General features: G+C 42.9%; 2 protein-coding genes and 1 pseudogene across 10 annotated transcripts; 1 reads left to right on the plus strand and 2 right to left on the minus strand.

Annotated features, from left to right (window-relative positions):
- The first annotated feature begins 222 nt into the window (after positions 1-222).
- LOC115753397 (O-fucosyltransferase 27) lies at positions 223-5,388 on the plus strand. 4 transcript variants are annotated; one of them, XM_048272672.1, is made up of 10 exons: positions 223-533; positions 1,039-1,126; positions 1,702-1,775; positions 1,863-1,951; positions 2,060-2,303; positions 2,860-2,972; positions 3,053-3,143; positions 3,236-3,364; positions 3,603-4,156; positions 4,628-5,388. In XM_048272672.1, the coding sequence occupies exons 1-10, from the start codon at positions 333-335 to the stop codon at positions 5,103-5,105; spliced, it is 2,061 nt and encodes a 686-aa protein (XP_048128629.1). In that variant the 5' UTR covers positions 223-332; the 3' UTR covers positions 5,106-5,388. The 4 variants fall into 4 exon arrangements, with proteins under 4 accessions (XP_048128629.1, XP_030547848.1, XP_048128630.1 ...); XM_030691988.2 differs by having other exon boundaries at positions 224-533; positions 1,705-1,775; XM_048272673.1 differs by having other exon boundaries at positions 224-533; positions 1,042-1,126.
- A 1,364-nt stretch (positions 5,389-6,752) lies between these two features.
- On the minus strand, positions 6,753-6,876 carry LOC115753484 (annotated as a pseudogene).
- LOC115753399 (transcription factor BIM2) lies at positions 6,823-14,381 on the minus strand. 6 transcript variants are annotated; one of them, XM_048272678.1, is made up of 8 exons: positions 14,275-14,381; positions 13,922-14,081; positions 13,700-13,793; positions 13,026-13,095; positions 12,829-12,924; positions 11,488-11,876; positions 10,883-11,012; positions 9,400-9,793 (listed from the first exon to the last, which is right to left on the minus strand). In XM_048272678.1, exons 2-8 carry the CDS (start codon positions 14,031-14,033, stop codon positions 9,683-9,685), a joined length of 1,002 nt encoding a protein of 333 aa, XP_048128635.1. In that variant the 5' UTR covers positions 14,034-14,081; positions 14,275-14,381; the 3' UTR covers positions 9,400-9,682. The 6 variants fall into 6 exon arrangements, with proteins under 6 accessions (XP_048128632.1, XP_048128635.1, XP_048128637.1 ...); XM_048272680.1 differs by having other exon boundaries at positions 13,964-14,081; positions 14,275-14,380; XM_048272679.1 differs by having other exon boundaries at positions 13,964-14,128; positions 14,270-14,374.
- Positions 14,382-14,643: the final 262 nt, after the last annotated feature.

Genomic DNA, 14,643 nt, shown 5'->3' on the forward strand with positions numbered 1-14,643 from the left:
CTCTCTCTCTCTCTCTCTCTCTCTCGCTCGTTCGCTCGCCTTCACTCCTCTGTTGTCAGACTCTCTCTCTCTCTCTCTCTCTACCCACTTCCATTTTCTTTCTTTCTACAAGTAGAAGTGCCCATAGCAGAGAGACAGAGAGAGAGAGAGCGCTGGAATTTGACAGAAATTTTGGTGTTTGAGGAAGCAAAAGGAATTGGGGTGGTTCAGTTCTTTGTTTCTGCAAGTAGGAGTGTCGCAGCGCAGAGAGAGAGAGGGAGAGGGAGAGCTGATATTCTACAGAGAAAGTTTGGAATTTGAGAAAGCAGAAGGGATTGGGGTGGGTTTTTGCAATGAAAGGTGAAGGGAAGACGGTCATGATGAAGTCGAAACTGAAGTGGGTAGGTTTGGTGGGTCTTGTTCTATCGGCTCTCTCACTCTTCGTGCACTTCTTGCTCGCCAGATTCACTGAGGACGGCTTCTCTGACTATCAAGCTTCCATCACCATCTTCTCTTGGAGACCCATCTTTGAGAATGTCGACATCCCCACCACAGTAATTCCCCCAAGTCTCCCCTCTTAAAGATCTCATTTTTTTGTTGCCTCTTTGTCTTGCATATTTCACTTCTTTGCCCGTGTCTTTTTTTTTGTCAAGGGAATTCTTTCACACTTACTTATGAAGCTGCCCGGTGTCTAGTTCTCGTTTTTGCGCTTCCTGTTGTAGATGCATTTTGTTCGAGCTCCGTTCTTTCTTTCTTTCTTTCTTTTTTTTGTAATTGTTGTTCTGCTTGAATTAGTGATAGTGTGCAGTTTTTTGGTTTTCGGGGCTTTAGGATTGTCTGCAATGAACAGGAAAATTAGTGGGTGTCCGAAAAGATGCTTTTGGTTTGTTCTCCTTCTGTTGTCTTGATTTCGGGTTTCTTTTCTAGTTTGGATCTGTTTTTCTCGTGGTAAGGAATCTATGGTCCGCGGCCAAATCTGCAATGTGGGTTCTTGTGCTCCTGTTCTTTTGAATTTTATTTTCATCACCATTACCCCTGATATTTATTAAATTCATGAAGCAGAGTCCATTGTATAGAAGGCTATGGGGTCAGATAAGGCAGCTTGAATCTTTGCATCCTCGTGCCAATCCAAGAGGAGATTATGCAGGTTATAACTTGCATCTAATCTTGTTACACCGCTGTTTATTTGTTGTTTCCATAGTTTCCTCTCTCTCTCTCTCTCTCTCTTCTTCTTTTTTCATTAGAATAGCTTAGGAACATGTTCCATATCCAGTATAGAGCCTAGAACGCGTTCCAGTTTTTAGTTTGATAATGTCAACTCTTCTCTTCAAGTTTGATAATGTCACTCTGCTCTTCAAGTTTGATAATCTCATTAGTTCCTACAATTTTGTTATAGATGTGGCATAATTTCTTGCCTGAAGCAATTTGTGGAAGGAAAAAAGGATGGTGAGATTGAACATGTGCGTCAGTTAAGGATTCTATCACAAAAAAAGATGGTCAGATTGAACATGCGCATTCGTTGAGGATTTTATCTTTTCGATTGTTCATGAGCTTCTTGACTTGATCCTTAGCTTTCTACTTCTAATTTCTATGTAATAGAGTGCTTTCTGTTGGGCCGATCATCTGCTGTTGGAGGGGTAACTCGCCCACTTGTCCAAGCTCTATAATAAAATCTTGTCGGCATTTTGATTTTAGAATTCACTAACTAACTTAAGTAAATGGCAGAACCGAGTTTGCAGACAAATGGCTTTATCTTTGTCAGGATACAAGGAGGTTTCCATGAGATACGAAACTCGGTATGGATGAGATGCTTAAATTGCTCAATTTAATTAAAATTATTCTGATAAATCAAAGGCTTGAGTGAGATCTTCTTAATCCCACAGATATGCGACGTAGTGGCGGTGTCTCGGCTTCTTAATGCGACATTAGTCGTTCCAGAGATCCAATCTACCACGAGCAGTAAAGGCATCAGGTGTGTAGGGTGTGTGTGTGTGTGTTCCATGTTACATTTTCTCCTTGCCCAAGTTTTGTGATTTCTATCCATCTTAATCAAAGGCTATGTGTGTTACTTTACATGCAGCTCAGAGTTCAAGAGCTTTTCCTATCTCTACAATGAGGAGCAATTCATGACAGCATTGGCAAAGGATGTTAGAGTAGTTAAGACCCTTCCAAAAGATCTAAAAGGGGCAAGGAGGAAGAAGAAGATCCCACTTTTTAGGGTTCCACACCAGGCCTCACCATACTTTTTTCTCCATCATGTTCTCCCGGTACTGAACAAGCATTCAGTTGTTGAATTGGTGGTCTCCGATGGTGGATGCTTACAGGTATGACTTAAAAATCTTCTATAATTTGAGGATGTTCTCGCTTGTGATTTGAGAAAAATCTTTTCTAGGGATATCAGTACTGATTTGTTATTTGTTAATTGGGAAAGGGCTGGCAGATTTTAGATGTAATTGCCAGAAGATGTTTCTGAAGATATTCTTCCTTGTCTGTTTTGCTGCATGCGTTTTTCAACCACATTATAAGCTACAATCCCCTGCCTATGTTTCTTAGTGCTCTTCAACATTTCTGGTAGCAATATTATTAGAGCTGTTGAATCTATTCTTTTATTCGACACGGAGTTTGCATCTGGGTGCTAATTCTTCGCCTCAATTTGTAGTATGTGTGGAATCAGTTCTTCCCATCAATGTATGTGTTGAGGTGTCTAGTGAACACTGTGAAATCCCCTAAGGCAACCATGCACCCAATTTTATAATTTGAAACCTGGGAAGTTTCTATGGGATCTTCTAGACGGGGAGTGAATGTCCTAATATGACATGCCATTGTCTTGTCACGATCGCCTCCCAATTTTCAAACTCTCTTATATTGGGCCTTATCCAGGCTATACTTGCGCCCCAGTTTGAAGAGCTTCAGAGGCTGAGATGTAGAGTCTCTTTCGATGCTCTTCGATTTAGACAGGAGGTCCAGGAACTGGCTACTAATATTCTGCATAGGTGATTGATTGCTTGTGATTCCATTTTTTCTCATCTGCTAAGTTTTACAGCATTTCACTTATCTTCAGTGTAATTTCTAGATTACGTTCCCCTGGACGGCCATTCATAGCGTATGATCCTGGGTTGACAAGAGATGCCTTGGCATATCATGGTTGTGCTGAGTTGTTCCAGGTATGTTGTTTTGTCAAAGTACCTTGTGACAGATTTTTGGGCCCTCTGGAATTGGCATTGAGAAGAGTATCGTTTGGCGAAACTTCTTTAAGGATGTACATAGTGAACTCATCCAGCATAAAAGAGCCTGGATGCTAAAGCGCGGGATTGTCAAGGGCAGCCTCTATGTGGATTCGGCAGAAAAGCGCCTCAACGGGTCGTGCCCTCTTATGCCGGAAGAGGTAAGCCTAATCGGGTAATAATGCTTTATGAAGCGTGATTACTTTGCACATATTCGTAGCAGTTTGCGTATTGGGATGTAGAGAGATGGAGTTCAATTTCTATGGTGTCTTGTTTTGCGTATATATGGGGTGAGCCTATATTTCAGAAGATGGGGCTTGTCAAATTCTGGTTGAACTTTTTTTGCGAACTCGTCTCAACTCCATCCATCGATTAGTCAAATTTGTATTGTGTTAACAGATTGGAATCCTTCTCCGTGCGTATGGATACCCGTGGGATACCATAATATATGTTTCCGGGGGTGAAGTCTTTGGTGGTCAAAGGACATTAATACCTCTACACTCCATGTTTGAAAATGTCGTTGATAGGACTTCGCTTAGCACGAGTTGGGAGCTGAACAGAATTTACGGGCGTGAGTCCAGCCTGGCTTCTGATTATCCCAAGAAGCTTACTCCTGTTGATGTAGAATTGAAACGCGAGGCATGGAAATTGGCGGGGCCACGCCCTCGTCCACTTCCACCACCTCCGGCACGGCCCAAATACCCTTATAATATCGAAGGTTGGTGGGGCTGGGTGGCTGAAAGTGATAATGAGCCTGACAGTACAGTAATGGAGCTGAGGATGAATGCCCATAAATTACTTTGGGAAGCAATCGACTATGTGGTTTGTGTTGAAGCTGATGTGTTCATTCCTGGATTCGATCGTGATGGTAAGGGGCATCCAAATTTCGCTACCTTAGTGATGGGCCGTAGATTGTACCAGTCAGCAGCCTCCAGAACTTACAGACCTAACAGGTAACTATCTGGTCGAGTTATTGTAGACAGCTTAAAACCGTAAACAGCGCAGTGAATCTCTCTCGTTACGCAATAGCTTTGGATTTGAAAAAGAACGGGGTGCTATTGTGTGTTCGTAGTTCTTCTTCTGCTTTATTTCTCCATATGCAAATGTCTTTTCAGGCACCTACTTAGGCCTTTGGATTCTCGAACTTTATCAGTTCATGATAAATCGAACCTTTAAAAGTACGCAACCTTTTAGTTTGTTGTGACTTGCTCTCTGTTCAATCGGCCTGGGACTAATCTTGCATCCGCACCCTTGGGCATGACATGCATGTTCCAGATGCTCGCTAAGTTGGGCTTTCGATTACAATAAAAGAGTTTTCACATTGTATCAGAAAGATTCTGCACTCAATTCGCTCGACTCTTCTCTCATGAATGTATGGTTTTTTCCGCACTAAATAATCGGAACTTGTTTCTATGTGAATGCAGGAAACGAGTCGTGAAGTTCTTGGAAGAAACACGTGACCACCTATATCAGGCAAATCACACATGGCTGACGTCGATCCGCAGGCACCTGAGAAACAGCCTACTCGACGGGCTAACTGAAGCGTCTGCAAAATCGAAGCCTCTCTCTTTCCTCTCTCATCCCGTCCCCGAATGTTCTTGCTCGAGCCACGATCCAAAAGCTGAATCCACATCCCGCCCTTCCGGTCTGTCTCACTCCCTTCACGCAGCTCTCGGCTCCATCCACCGTTGCCCAGCTTGGATGGAAACCGGCGCGACGTCCCTTCTGATAGAGAAGGAAAACGACGAAGACCTCGACGAGGGCGACACCTCATCGTCCGGGCTGTTTCTCAGGGGCAGCGGGGGCGGAGGAGCGGCTCATGAGAACGGAGGCGGTGAGGTGAGTAGAGAGGAGGCCCAGTTGGAGGACCAGGAAGAACTAGAAGGTGGGGAGAGAAGATAACAGGTGTTCAGATTTTGTGTACATGAGTATGTTTAGGTGGGGATAGTCTAGACTTTTAGAGTGCTTGTGATTTCCTAAATTTTGTTTTCCTTGTCAAATCTTTTGTTCTTAGGATCATCTGAAAATTTGTATCGGTTCGTGTAAGAAAGAGGGGGAAACTCATTTCTGGGGTCCAAAAGTAGGTTAGCAACACAAAACCCCAGCAACAATTTTCTCGTAGGGCTTCGGGAGTTATGTACAAATTTCATGCTGGAGGGTATCTTTTCAAATGTGTTCATGATTTTACTCATAAGTTTCCTGGTCAAAATGATTAAAAAAAAAAAAGATTGATACTCTGAAAAATGTCAAATTGATGCATCCGGCGAATTTGTCTAAAATTAATTTTCTGACCACTACAAACTTTAAATCGATGCATTTGTCATAAATTTATCTTCCATTAGTTTTTATTAAATTGGATTAATATCACAAAAGATCTTAAACCGGTACACATATGATAAATAAAGAGTAAAAATCTTAAAGCGGTATTCTCGTCGGTTGTCACGTGTTATTTAATTTAACAATTTGACGGTAAAATTTAACCGAAATTAATAGAGGGTAAATTTGTCACATGTGTATCAAGATGAAGTTTTAAATAAATTTATCATATACGTACTAATTTAAAATTTTTCGTAGTGCTAACGAAAAATCGAATTTTCTAACAAAAATCGAGTCAAACTTTCGATTAGCAGACACGTCATTATCATTAGGATTGAGACGTTAAACCGTACTTAATAGAAAAAAATGATTACTGTTGTGACACGTGCCGCGTGTCGAAGTCAAAGATAAGCAAGAGAAGACATTTTCGTGCCCGCTTCAGCAAGCAGAGCAACTGCTGAGGAAACCGAGGGAAGACTTCAAAAGGCTTCGGTCTTCAAAACTGTAGCGAGTCAAATTACACGCGAAAGTTCGTTAGAAATTGTTCGAGCACTCGGGATCTCTTTCATTTGCTTGGACGCCAAGCAAATCTCTGCCCTATAGAACGGGGCAGATGTTAGGAATCAGATCATGTTTCGCCTGTGAAGTCTTTGCGCAAGAAAAGCATCTGCGAATTTCACAGTGAGAGGAAAGATAAAGGGGAGAGAACAAGAGAGAGTTTGGGAGCGAAAAGATGAGGGAGAGCGGTAACAGCAGCATAAACTGGTTCAAGACCTTCTTTTCTTGCTTCTTCGTACCCGCTAAGGCCACGTCTTCGGGGCCGGCGAAACCCGACAAGGTGGAGGCGGCGATGGTCGAGTCGTGCAACCATTTCTCGTCGGCGCACAAAGTTCGGTTCGGCTGATGTTCAGGCCTCCTGAAGAAGAAGAAGAAGGAGAAGACCGTTCATGGGTGCGACTAAAGTATGCGGCTTTCGCGGGAGAGAATTTGTTTACGCAGAGTCAGGGGTTTGTGGGGCCAAACGGTCCCTGCGAAATCTCCGATCATGGTTCGATTCTGGTGGATCCATCCTCCGTTGTGCTCGAGCGTTCGTTCTTTATTTGGATGTTCAGTTCGTTTGGCTCTGTATCACTTCTACATCGTTTAGTGTCAAGTGTGTGTAAGAATCTCAGCAAATAACAAGTAGCCTTCACTGTAGCGTGCTTCGCTTTGTGTCAGTTCGCACACCTTCTGTAACATTAAAAGACAACCTAGAACCAAGGACATCTGCATGTGGGCCGATAGTCAATGTATCGTATATTAAACTGATAAGAATAGATACTACACATGATCTTAGCCAAAAGGCCGAGAAAGGTATGAGTTTCAAGCGGGAGTTCGCCCCCGTTTTGTCTCGTCTGATTGATTCCTCATACCTTCCGAGGTGCCATGTGGGACTCAAAAGTCTCGGCTTTGCTAGTTTCAGTTCTGTTGTGTCATACATTTGAAACCTGATGAGCTAGGGACCAGGGAAAAATTTTATATGATTGAATGGCTAGTGAGAATTGATTCATGTTGATAATTTATCAAGCTTAAGGGAAAAAAGTCCGGGAAAAACTTTCATCATCTTGTGGATCAAGACAGGACCACCACCTTGCTCAGAATCCACAGCACGAGCGAGAACTCGAACGCGAAGATCGTGTGCAGCAGCCCCCGGTCCAGCGGGAACCCGTAGAGCGTTATCCCGCCGTTATTCCGCTCCAAGTAGGCCACTGCACATACAGTACACCGAGTGATAGATGGCATCGGAGTGACGTTTGAGTTCAATGATGGATGATTTCATGCGTAGATAGACGTGTGTGGATATGGACTGACCTAATGCTTGTCGGATTTGGAATGAGCCAGAATCCGAGGAGGTGGAGACAGGGATAACGAGATCTGAGTCGGTGTCGCTGTGTGAACTGTCGTGTTCCGCAGTTTCGGGTTTCGGGCGGTTCAAACCAGAAGCAGAAGTCACGAGCATGTGCCATCTAGTGGCCACAGAGGCGATCCCTTGAGCTCTGTGGGTGATTCTTGCAGCACCCACCAGGCACAAGAACAGACCACTCAGCTCAACAACGGTACACACCTGCAACAAGTTCATCAGGAAAATCAAACGAAGATGACAAAGCATATTCCGGGGAACGTAATTGAATTCGCTAGGTTCACTCACCACGAGGTCTCCGGAATTGAAGAAATTCTTCTCGGTTTTCGATGCCAGGACGATCAGCAGCGCTGCAAACTGGCTCACTGTCATCGTCACGAGGCAACTGATGATAAAGAACCGATACCGGTGGCTCGTTGTGGACAGCTGCTTCCTGATCCTGACGTGCTCGTCGAATATGGCGCTCGGGTTGGACCCACAGCCCTCGAGCATCCCGTGGAGGCCGCCGAGCCTCAGGATCTGGAGCTCGCAGGTCAGCCGGAAGAGGACGCAGACGAGGAGGAAGATGCCAGTTCGGTAGATCCAGGAGGCCAGGACGAGGACGAAGAGGATGGCGTTCGATGGGAAGGGAAAGGGGAGGGAGAAGGACACGGAGACGGTTGAGAAGAATACGACCTTGTGGGCGAGTTCGACGAGGAAGGAAGGGAGGAGGATGTAGGACAGGTAGCGGAACGACTTGTCGCGCTCGCGGGCGTAGTTACGACGCACAAGGGCAGAGTCATGCTCAAGCGCATCGAGGAAGAGGAGCTGCCGCAGCCCGTACTTGTTGAAGAACCTGCGTTTCGCGGTGCGAGGAAGATGCCGAGAGCGGGAAAGTCAGTCGGGCAGAGTCTTTCCTCTACTGCAGTTTAATGTGATTGATGCTGCTTCTCAAAGCATAATAAAAGAACGTACGTTCGGGATTTTCTTCTCAGTTAGCTCAACTTTAGAATTTACATGAACTGCATGTACCAACTACAGGATCGAGTTAAATACGATGCTACCTGCATAGTGTGAAGAAGCCAATTGCAGCTAAGCCCGACTCCGGGAACTGGACGAGCAGGTTGAAAGATATCGGGTTTTCAACCGGAGCTGTCGGTGGTACTTTCACGGCGAGGGAGCTCACTATTGGAATGACGACGGTGAAGAGTATGAACGTGAAAATGGAGATGAACTTGCCAAAACAGGAGGACTGATCGAGCGCGCACCACTTGAGGCTGATCCGCAAGTGGCGGAGATCATCAGAGATGGGCACTCTCGACCTGGCATAGGATGGTCGGAGAAGCAACGGGACAGATGCAAGTGGGCTCGGCTCATGGAACCGTGTAGGGGAGGATTCATGGTCGTGGTTAGGAGCCTCTACATCGATGAGGGCAGCATCGTCGATGGTTGAGGGATGCATTTGTGGTTAGAAGTTGCTGGATGGAGGAAGAAGATTGGGGGTGCGTCCCGGGTTATAACTGAGAAGATTGAATAAAGGAGCGAAGCAATCCGTGACATTGGAAGCTTTTCTTGGTGAGAAGAGAGCAACATCTCACAAAAAGGAAAGAAGAAAACATTGTGCTTTGCTTGAGGCTTTGAAGAAGCTGCAGGATTCGTTTCAAGGGAAGAAGCAATGCATCTCATCTCTAAAAAAGTTGGTGAAAATCAGGTCCTCACACACAGGACTCCCAGGTGTTTGGACTTTGGACTCAAAAAAGTTCAGAGAGTAGAGAAGTTCAGCCGAGTTCGTAAAAGAACCGTCCAAAAAGCTGACAAAAATTAAATTAAGAACTTGGAAGGCAAACAAAATATAAGAGTCTGGTAAAGAAATGGTATAGAAATGATATTTGGAAATCGGCAGGATCTTCAAAAGACATTCCAAAGCAAATTGCACTACAGCAGCACGGGAAGAGGAAAGAAATGGTGATTAAGCGGGCTTGAAACCTGAAGAAGAATTAGGAAATGCCACCGGATGTCGCTATGTGAATTCTCGTTATATGCCCACGGAAGCCTGAATCAGGCTTAGGAGATTCGAACAAATCAACACATGTAATAGAACTTTTCTATGCATTTCCACGTAACTACTCAAACCAGAGAGCACCACCATATACAATTAACCTGAACCTAGCTGTTCTCATACCACGGTAGAGAATTGATAGATCTTACCTCCTGCTTCCATACCTAACATTACATTAAAAAAAAAAAAGAATAATGAGAAAAGGAGGTAGACCATTCTGATTCACTAACTCTTCTCTGTTCTAAGTCTTTTGGGAGCCTGATCAGGTTCTTCAATGTAGACTTCAGAGCCATCATGCACCCGAGCTCGACTATCTGGAGGGACATTTTCATGATCCTGTACATATGAGAAGACAGATTTAAAGACTTTAAAAAAAAAAAATACCCTTTCCTACGCATGAAGTGTCTAGCTTTGAATTCTACCCTTCCACAATCTTGTGAATTTGTCAGTGAGCATGTCCAGTTGCTAGCTTTAGCCCATTTCAAGCAGAACATATACAGAGATGAAGGCCATCTACAACGTTTATTAAGCTCAAGACTTCAGAAATGAAATACTCATAGCCAATATTGCTCTTTCAGCCTGACAGGTCGTTTGTCTCAATTGCCAATTCTGTCATTACTATCTAGGCATACACCAGAGAAAGAGGCACAAGAGATAAGCACATATACACCGCCCATAAAACCAATGGTTGACTTGCATGTCATTGATGGAATGACAATTAGAATGGCATATTGGAAGTAGACTACCGCGTAGCTCAAGAAGCTGCATCATTTTAAATAAATGACCTCTTAAAGCAATTAAAGGGTCATTTACTATACACAAGGCCACCAAAATAGTTTAAAGGACTGCTACATTTACAACACAAACTTATCCTGCATAGACAGCACTACAGACTAATGCCATTTACCACCGAAAAAAACATCACAATTTCAACTGCCTATATCAAATGAAGGACACTAAATTTCAAAGGCTTATGTCGCACTTAGGAAGAACTTCCTTTGGCTCCTTTTGCGTCAAATCCTTGATCTTGTGGTTTTGGGAGCTTCCAGATCATCAATTTTAGTAATAAGTGTGTCCATTTAGATGCTATTAGTACTTGGGAAAGATTAGAGCGCAAGTTGAGGGCCATAAGCTCATTTCTAAAGGAAGAACTTCCCAGCAAGAATTGCATTTTCTGTGATTACTACTTTCAAAATTTCAAGATAAGCCAGCTGGTTTTAGTCCGCTGTCAAATTTTGGCAATGTGAAACTCCGAAGAAGTTTACTGAAAAGGGGAAAAAAAATCTCAGATGATGGTTCTAGCAGGTCTTGCAGCCTCCCTAACTACAATCAATGACGGATTGGATATGTAATTATACACGAAACAACAGTGACAACTATTGCATGAGATAGAATAGCTTCAAAAATGAGTTGCGGGTTTTAGACCTTCAAAGTGGAAAAGGTACTAGCTGCGCTATTACTTGCTCGCTTCCCAACATCAATTTGCACAGAGATGCTGGCCTGGGACAAATCCACTCCCGATGATTGCAGTGCTTGGGTCAGAGTGTTTAATATCCTGTCACAAGACTACTATGCTGTCATACAAGAATATCCAACCGTTTAGGGAACAAGATATCATTTGGTCGAGATGAAATATCAAAGCAAATTTCATAGCTTGCAATGATGCAACTTTAGCATGAAAGCAACTAGGCAGTCCAATTCAAGCTGCCGTGAAACCCAAGGGTCAATGATTTCAACTCTGAGAAGAAATGTGAATATGTCACACACAGCCCAAAGCATACAAACATCTTGTCTCTTAATGGAAAGATTAGGTAAATCATTGTAAATTATTCCAATTATACTTGCAGTAGTCCTCCCCTTCATTAATGCTGTGAAAAATCAAGATTCCAGAAAAATGTATTATTTTCCAGTAGTAGAACCCTTGATATCCACCATAATGAAGATTAGAGATACATCTTTCTTGGATGAGGCATAAGAGATGTATCGACCAAAAATGTAACTGGATGTAATGGGTCTCAAGGGACAATTACCCTTGAGAATAGGCAGTAGAGAGGCTAACAGATCCACTTTCAATGGTGAATTGCTCTTGATCAATATCTGTATTGTTTGGGATGCTACAATCTGCTGCAAAAGGCATGGCCTGCCACAACTGCGACTGAGGATGGCCAGACACATTACCAACATTAGATGCAGCTTCAGTCAGCGGTTCACTGGCCATCCCGCCATGCCCAACAGAAGCAAACATGCCTGGTTGTGTTTGCATGTTAATGGAGACTGCCGCATTAGCCAAATCAGATTCCAATGAGTTCTGAGCATTTGCAATCAGTGGGCTCGTATCAACTCTACTCTCATGACCACTTCCGTTTTTCATAATTTGAAGATGATCCATATGACTTTCAACAGTCCCAGTATTGCTTCTCTGCAACAAATGAAAGGAATGTTATAACGAACACTATCTGTGGCTCTATGTTGGCATTTCATGACAATAGAAGCTCCAGCAATTCACTTGATGCCAACCATTCACTTAAAAAGCTCATAAATTTTCAATATTTGAGTGCAGACAATAGGAGAAGTCTTCCAAAAGGATCAATAATTTCTCCAGGAGAAGTCTGTCTTTTCTTATGAGTTGACCTAAGGATGGACATCTAATCAGCACATGCATAAACACATACTGATAGAAATCCAGAAGAATTAAAAGATAAATTGATGCGAGTCCAAGGAACAACTTTGTGTGGGCCACATGAATTTCTAAAGCAATTTCCAGTAGACATCATGCCATAAATTCCAAACATAATCCTTAGTAAAGAATAATAAAATCCTTGGAAGTCCAGCTACCCAAGGTTCCGGCAAACATTTTGCAACATTATTATCTGAATTCATGATATAAGCACTTGGTGAAAGAAGTGACATTACTGATCATGCAGAAGTAATTTCTCAAAGTGACTCCAGAAAATTCATGACCAAGATGAAACGTCAAAGGAAAATGTGAGCAAACTGGTTTTCTTTTATAAAAGCGACTAAATCCCAAATACATAATTAACACCATATCCGGATATGGAACGTATTCCAGCAATAAACTCAAATTAGCCAATGGCCAGAATGAGTTAACATGATCTATTCTGAGATTGCAGAAAACTGCAAGACAAACCGTACAGGTTGCTGTTTTACAGAAGACATTTTATTTAGGCTTCACCAAAAAAGTCAATTATTTTCATAACTTTCCATTCCATCGATCTACATTGCCACACAAGGAAGAATAGAAACTTAAGTAGTTGAAACCAATTTCTATTTTCATGTCAAAAGACATGTCAACACATATAACAAGGCAGGTGCTACTACTTTAATAACATATGATCGGTGCTGACTCTTACCCATGGTGTTAATTTACTCGGCTCCTGATTATAACCAGGGTATGAACCCTCATACATCTGTATTTTCTCCTGTAAAAATCGAATGTACTCTATAACCTGAAACACATGCACAGAAATCTGCTCAGCTGTCACATTAAAACAAAAACAAAAAGAAATTAGCCAATGTAGTGTCCGAAAGATGTGCCTGGACCATTTACCTCTAACAAGAATGAAGCCTTATCTCTTTTTTGATCATTTTGAGGTATGAGATCTCTCAATATTTGAAACCTGCATTGCCTAAATGAAACATCAATCACAAAGCAGTTCTTCCGCGATAATTGTAAAGAATGGTTCACATAAAACTGTATCAAGGACATCAGCGTGAGCAAGACTGGATTATGTGGCTAGATCGTGGTACAGGATCCCAACAAGGCATAAGCTTTCACAAGTTCACAAATTCAAACCGTACTCAAGTCATCTCCATTGTGTTCACTATCTTTTGCTACTTTAACAGAAGAATTGATTTCTACAATGAACCAAATGGACTAAAAAGCATTTCTGGCCCAAGTTACATTCTTTTTGCTAGAGTAACTTCCTTTCGGTTTCTTTTTTCCCCACCAGGCATGCACGGGTGATGTGATTTAAGTGAATTATTGGCAGCAATCTGAGGCCCTAAAGTACCAAAAAAAAAAAAAAAGACTTGTGCCCGGATTCCAACAGTGGAGGAGGTATAGGGACCATAACACCAAATGTAGAAGCAAAGACCAGCTTCACATGAACTAAGCAATAGATTCACCGCACCAAATCCAATCAATTACGGATGTATGCTAACTTAATCACCACAAGCAGAGCAGAGCATGACAATGGCAATTCACAGAACAGTAACGCTCGCCTCTCGTTGATCTTGCTCCTCCTGCGCTGCTCCGTCTCCGAATGCTTCGACCGCAGAGCGTTCCCCTTCTTCCCGTCCACTTTCCCTACTTCCTCTACACGGACACGCAGGCCATTAGACTCATTACTCACTTTGCACATATAGGCGGGGCTGGGGGTAGCCAAAAAAAAAGAACGGGAAATTTACACTTTTTTTTCGAAAATCCCACAAAAAAAAAAAAACCTTTTTGGAAAGAAGAATTGTGGGCAGGAGCGAAGTCATCACCATATTCGGTCTCCTCGTCGTCGTCGTAGTCGTGCTCGTGTTGGTGAGGTGTCTTAGCAGGCCTCACCATCTCTTCCCGCCACGGACCGAAGCTCTTTGACAGCTAACTGCACCTGGGCTGATATCACGCAGGAATTCTCAGCAAAAACATCGCCACCCCCGAGCCTGTAACAACCCGGATTGCGAAATTGAGCTAAACACAACCGGCATGAGACAGCGTCGTTGGCAAGTTCACCTTTTGACGCCAAAAAGCCATGAAACACACACAAACAGAGAGAGAGAGAGAGAGAAAGAGAGAGAGAGTAACCGCGGTGATCCGGGAGAGAAAGAGGAGGGGGTGGAAGGAATGAGATGTTTGTAGGTGCAGTTGCTGGGTTTTGCACTTGCACACACGGGGAAGAGAGAGAGAGAGGAGCCCTAGGCAGAGTGAAGGGAAAGGAGCCGTTCCTGAATGAAACGGTGCTCTTCTTGTTTTTTCAATTTTATTTTTGGTTTTTCCCTTCTAAGTTAGATTGTAAAGCATAGATGGAGCAAAAATTGATTTACAAAATGACATCGGATAATTATCTTTTATGCCTTTGTTGTTGTCCAAATTATTAAACCTTCAATTAATTAAAAGTCATTAGAAATATGAACATTATTTTACGACCGTGTTTATCATCGAAACACACTTGCACTCT

This window comes from Rhodamnia argentea, chromosome 11 (assembly GCF_020921035.1).
Source record: "Rhodamnia argentea isolate NSW1041297 chromosome 11, ASM2092103v1, whole genome shotgun sequence".
Classification (NCBI taxonomy): domain Eukaryota; kingdom Viridiplantae; phylum Streptophyta; class Magnoliopsida; order Myrtales; family Myrtaceae; genus Rhodamnia; species Rhodamnia argentea.

Excerpts from the sequence above, each read along its gene's own strand:
- LOC115753397 (XM_048272672.1), top strand. The coding sequence starts at position 333 with ATGAAAGGTGAAGGGAAGACGGTCATGATGAAGTCGAAACTGAAGTGG. Across the intron at positions 1,952-2,059 it reads ACGAGCAGTAAAGGCATCAG|CTCAGAGTTCAAGAGCTTTT; the intron begins GTGTGTAGGGTG and ends CTTTACATGCAG. Across the intron at positions 3,365-3,602 it reads GCCCTCTTATGCCGGAAGAG|ATTGGAATCCTTCTCCGTGC; the intron begins GTAAGCCTAATC and ends TTGTGTTAACAG.
- LOC115753399 (XM_048272675.1), bottom strand. The coding sequence starts at position 8,860 with ATGCATCCCTCAACCATCGACGATGCTGCCCTCATCGATGTAGAGGCT. Across the intron at positions 7,624-7,707 it reads TCAATTCCGGAGACCTCGTG|GTGTGTACCGTTGTTGAGCT; the intron begins GTGAGTGAACCT and ends AACTTGTTGCAG. Across the intron at positions 7,268-7,370 it reads CCAAATCCGACAAGCATTAG|TGGCCTACTTGGAGCGGAAT; the intron begins GTCAGTCCATAT and ends CTGTATGTGCAG.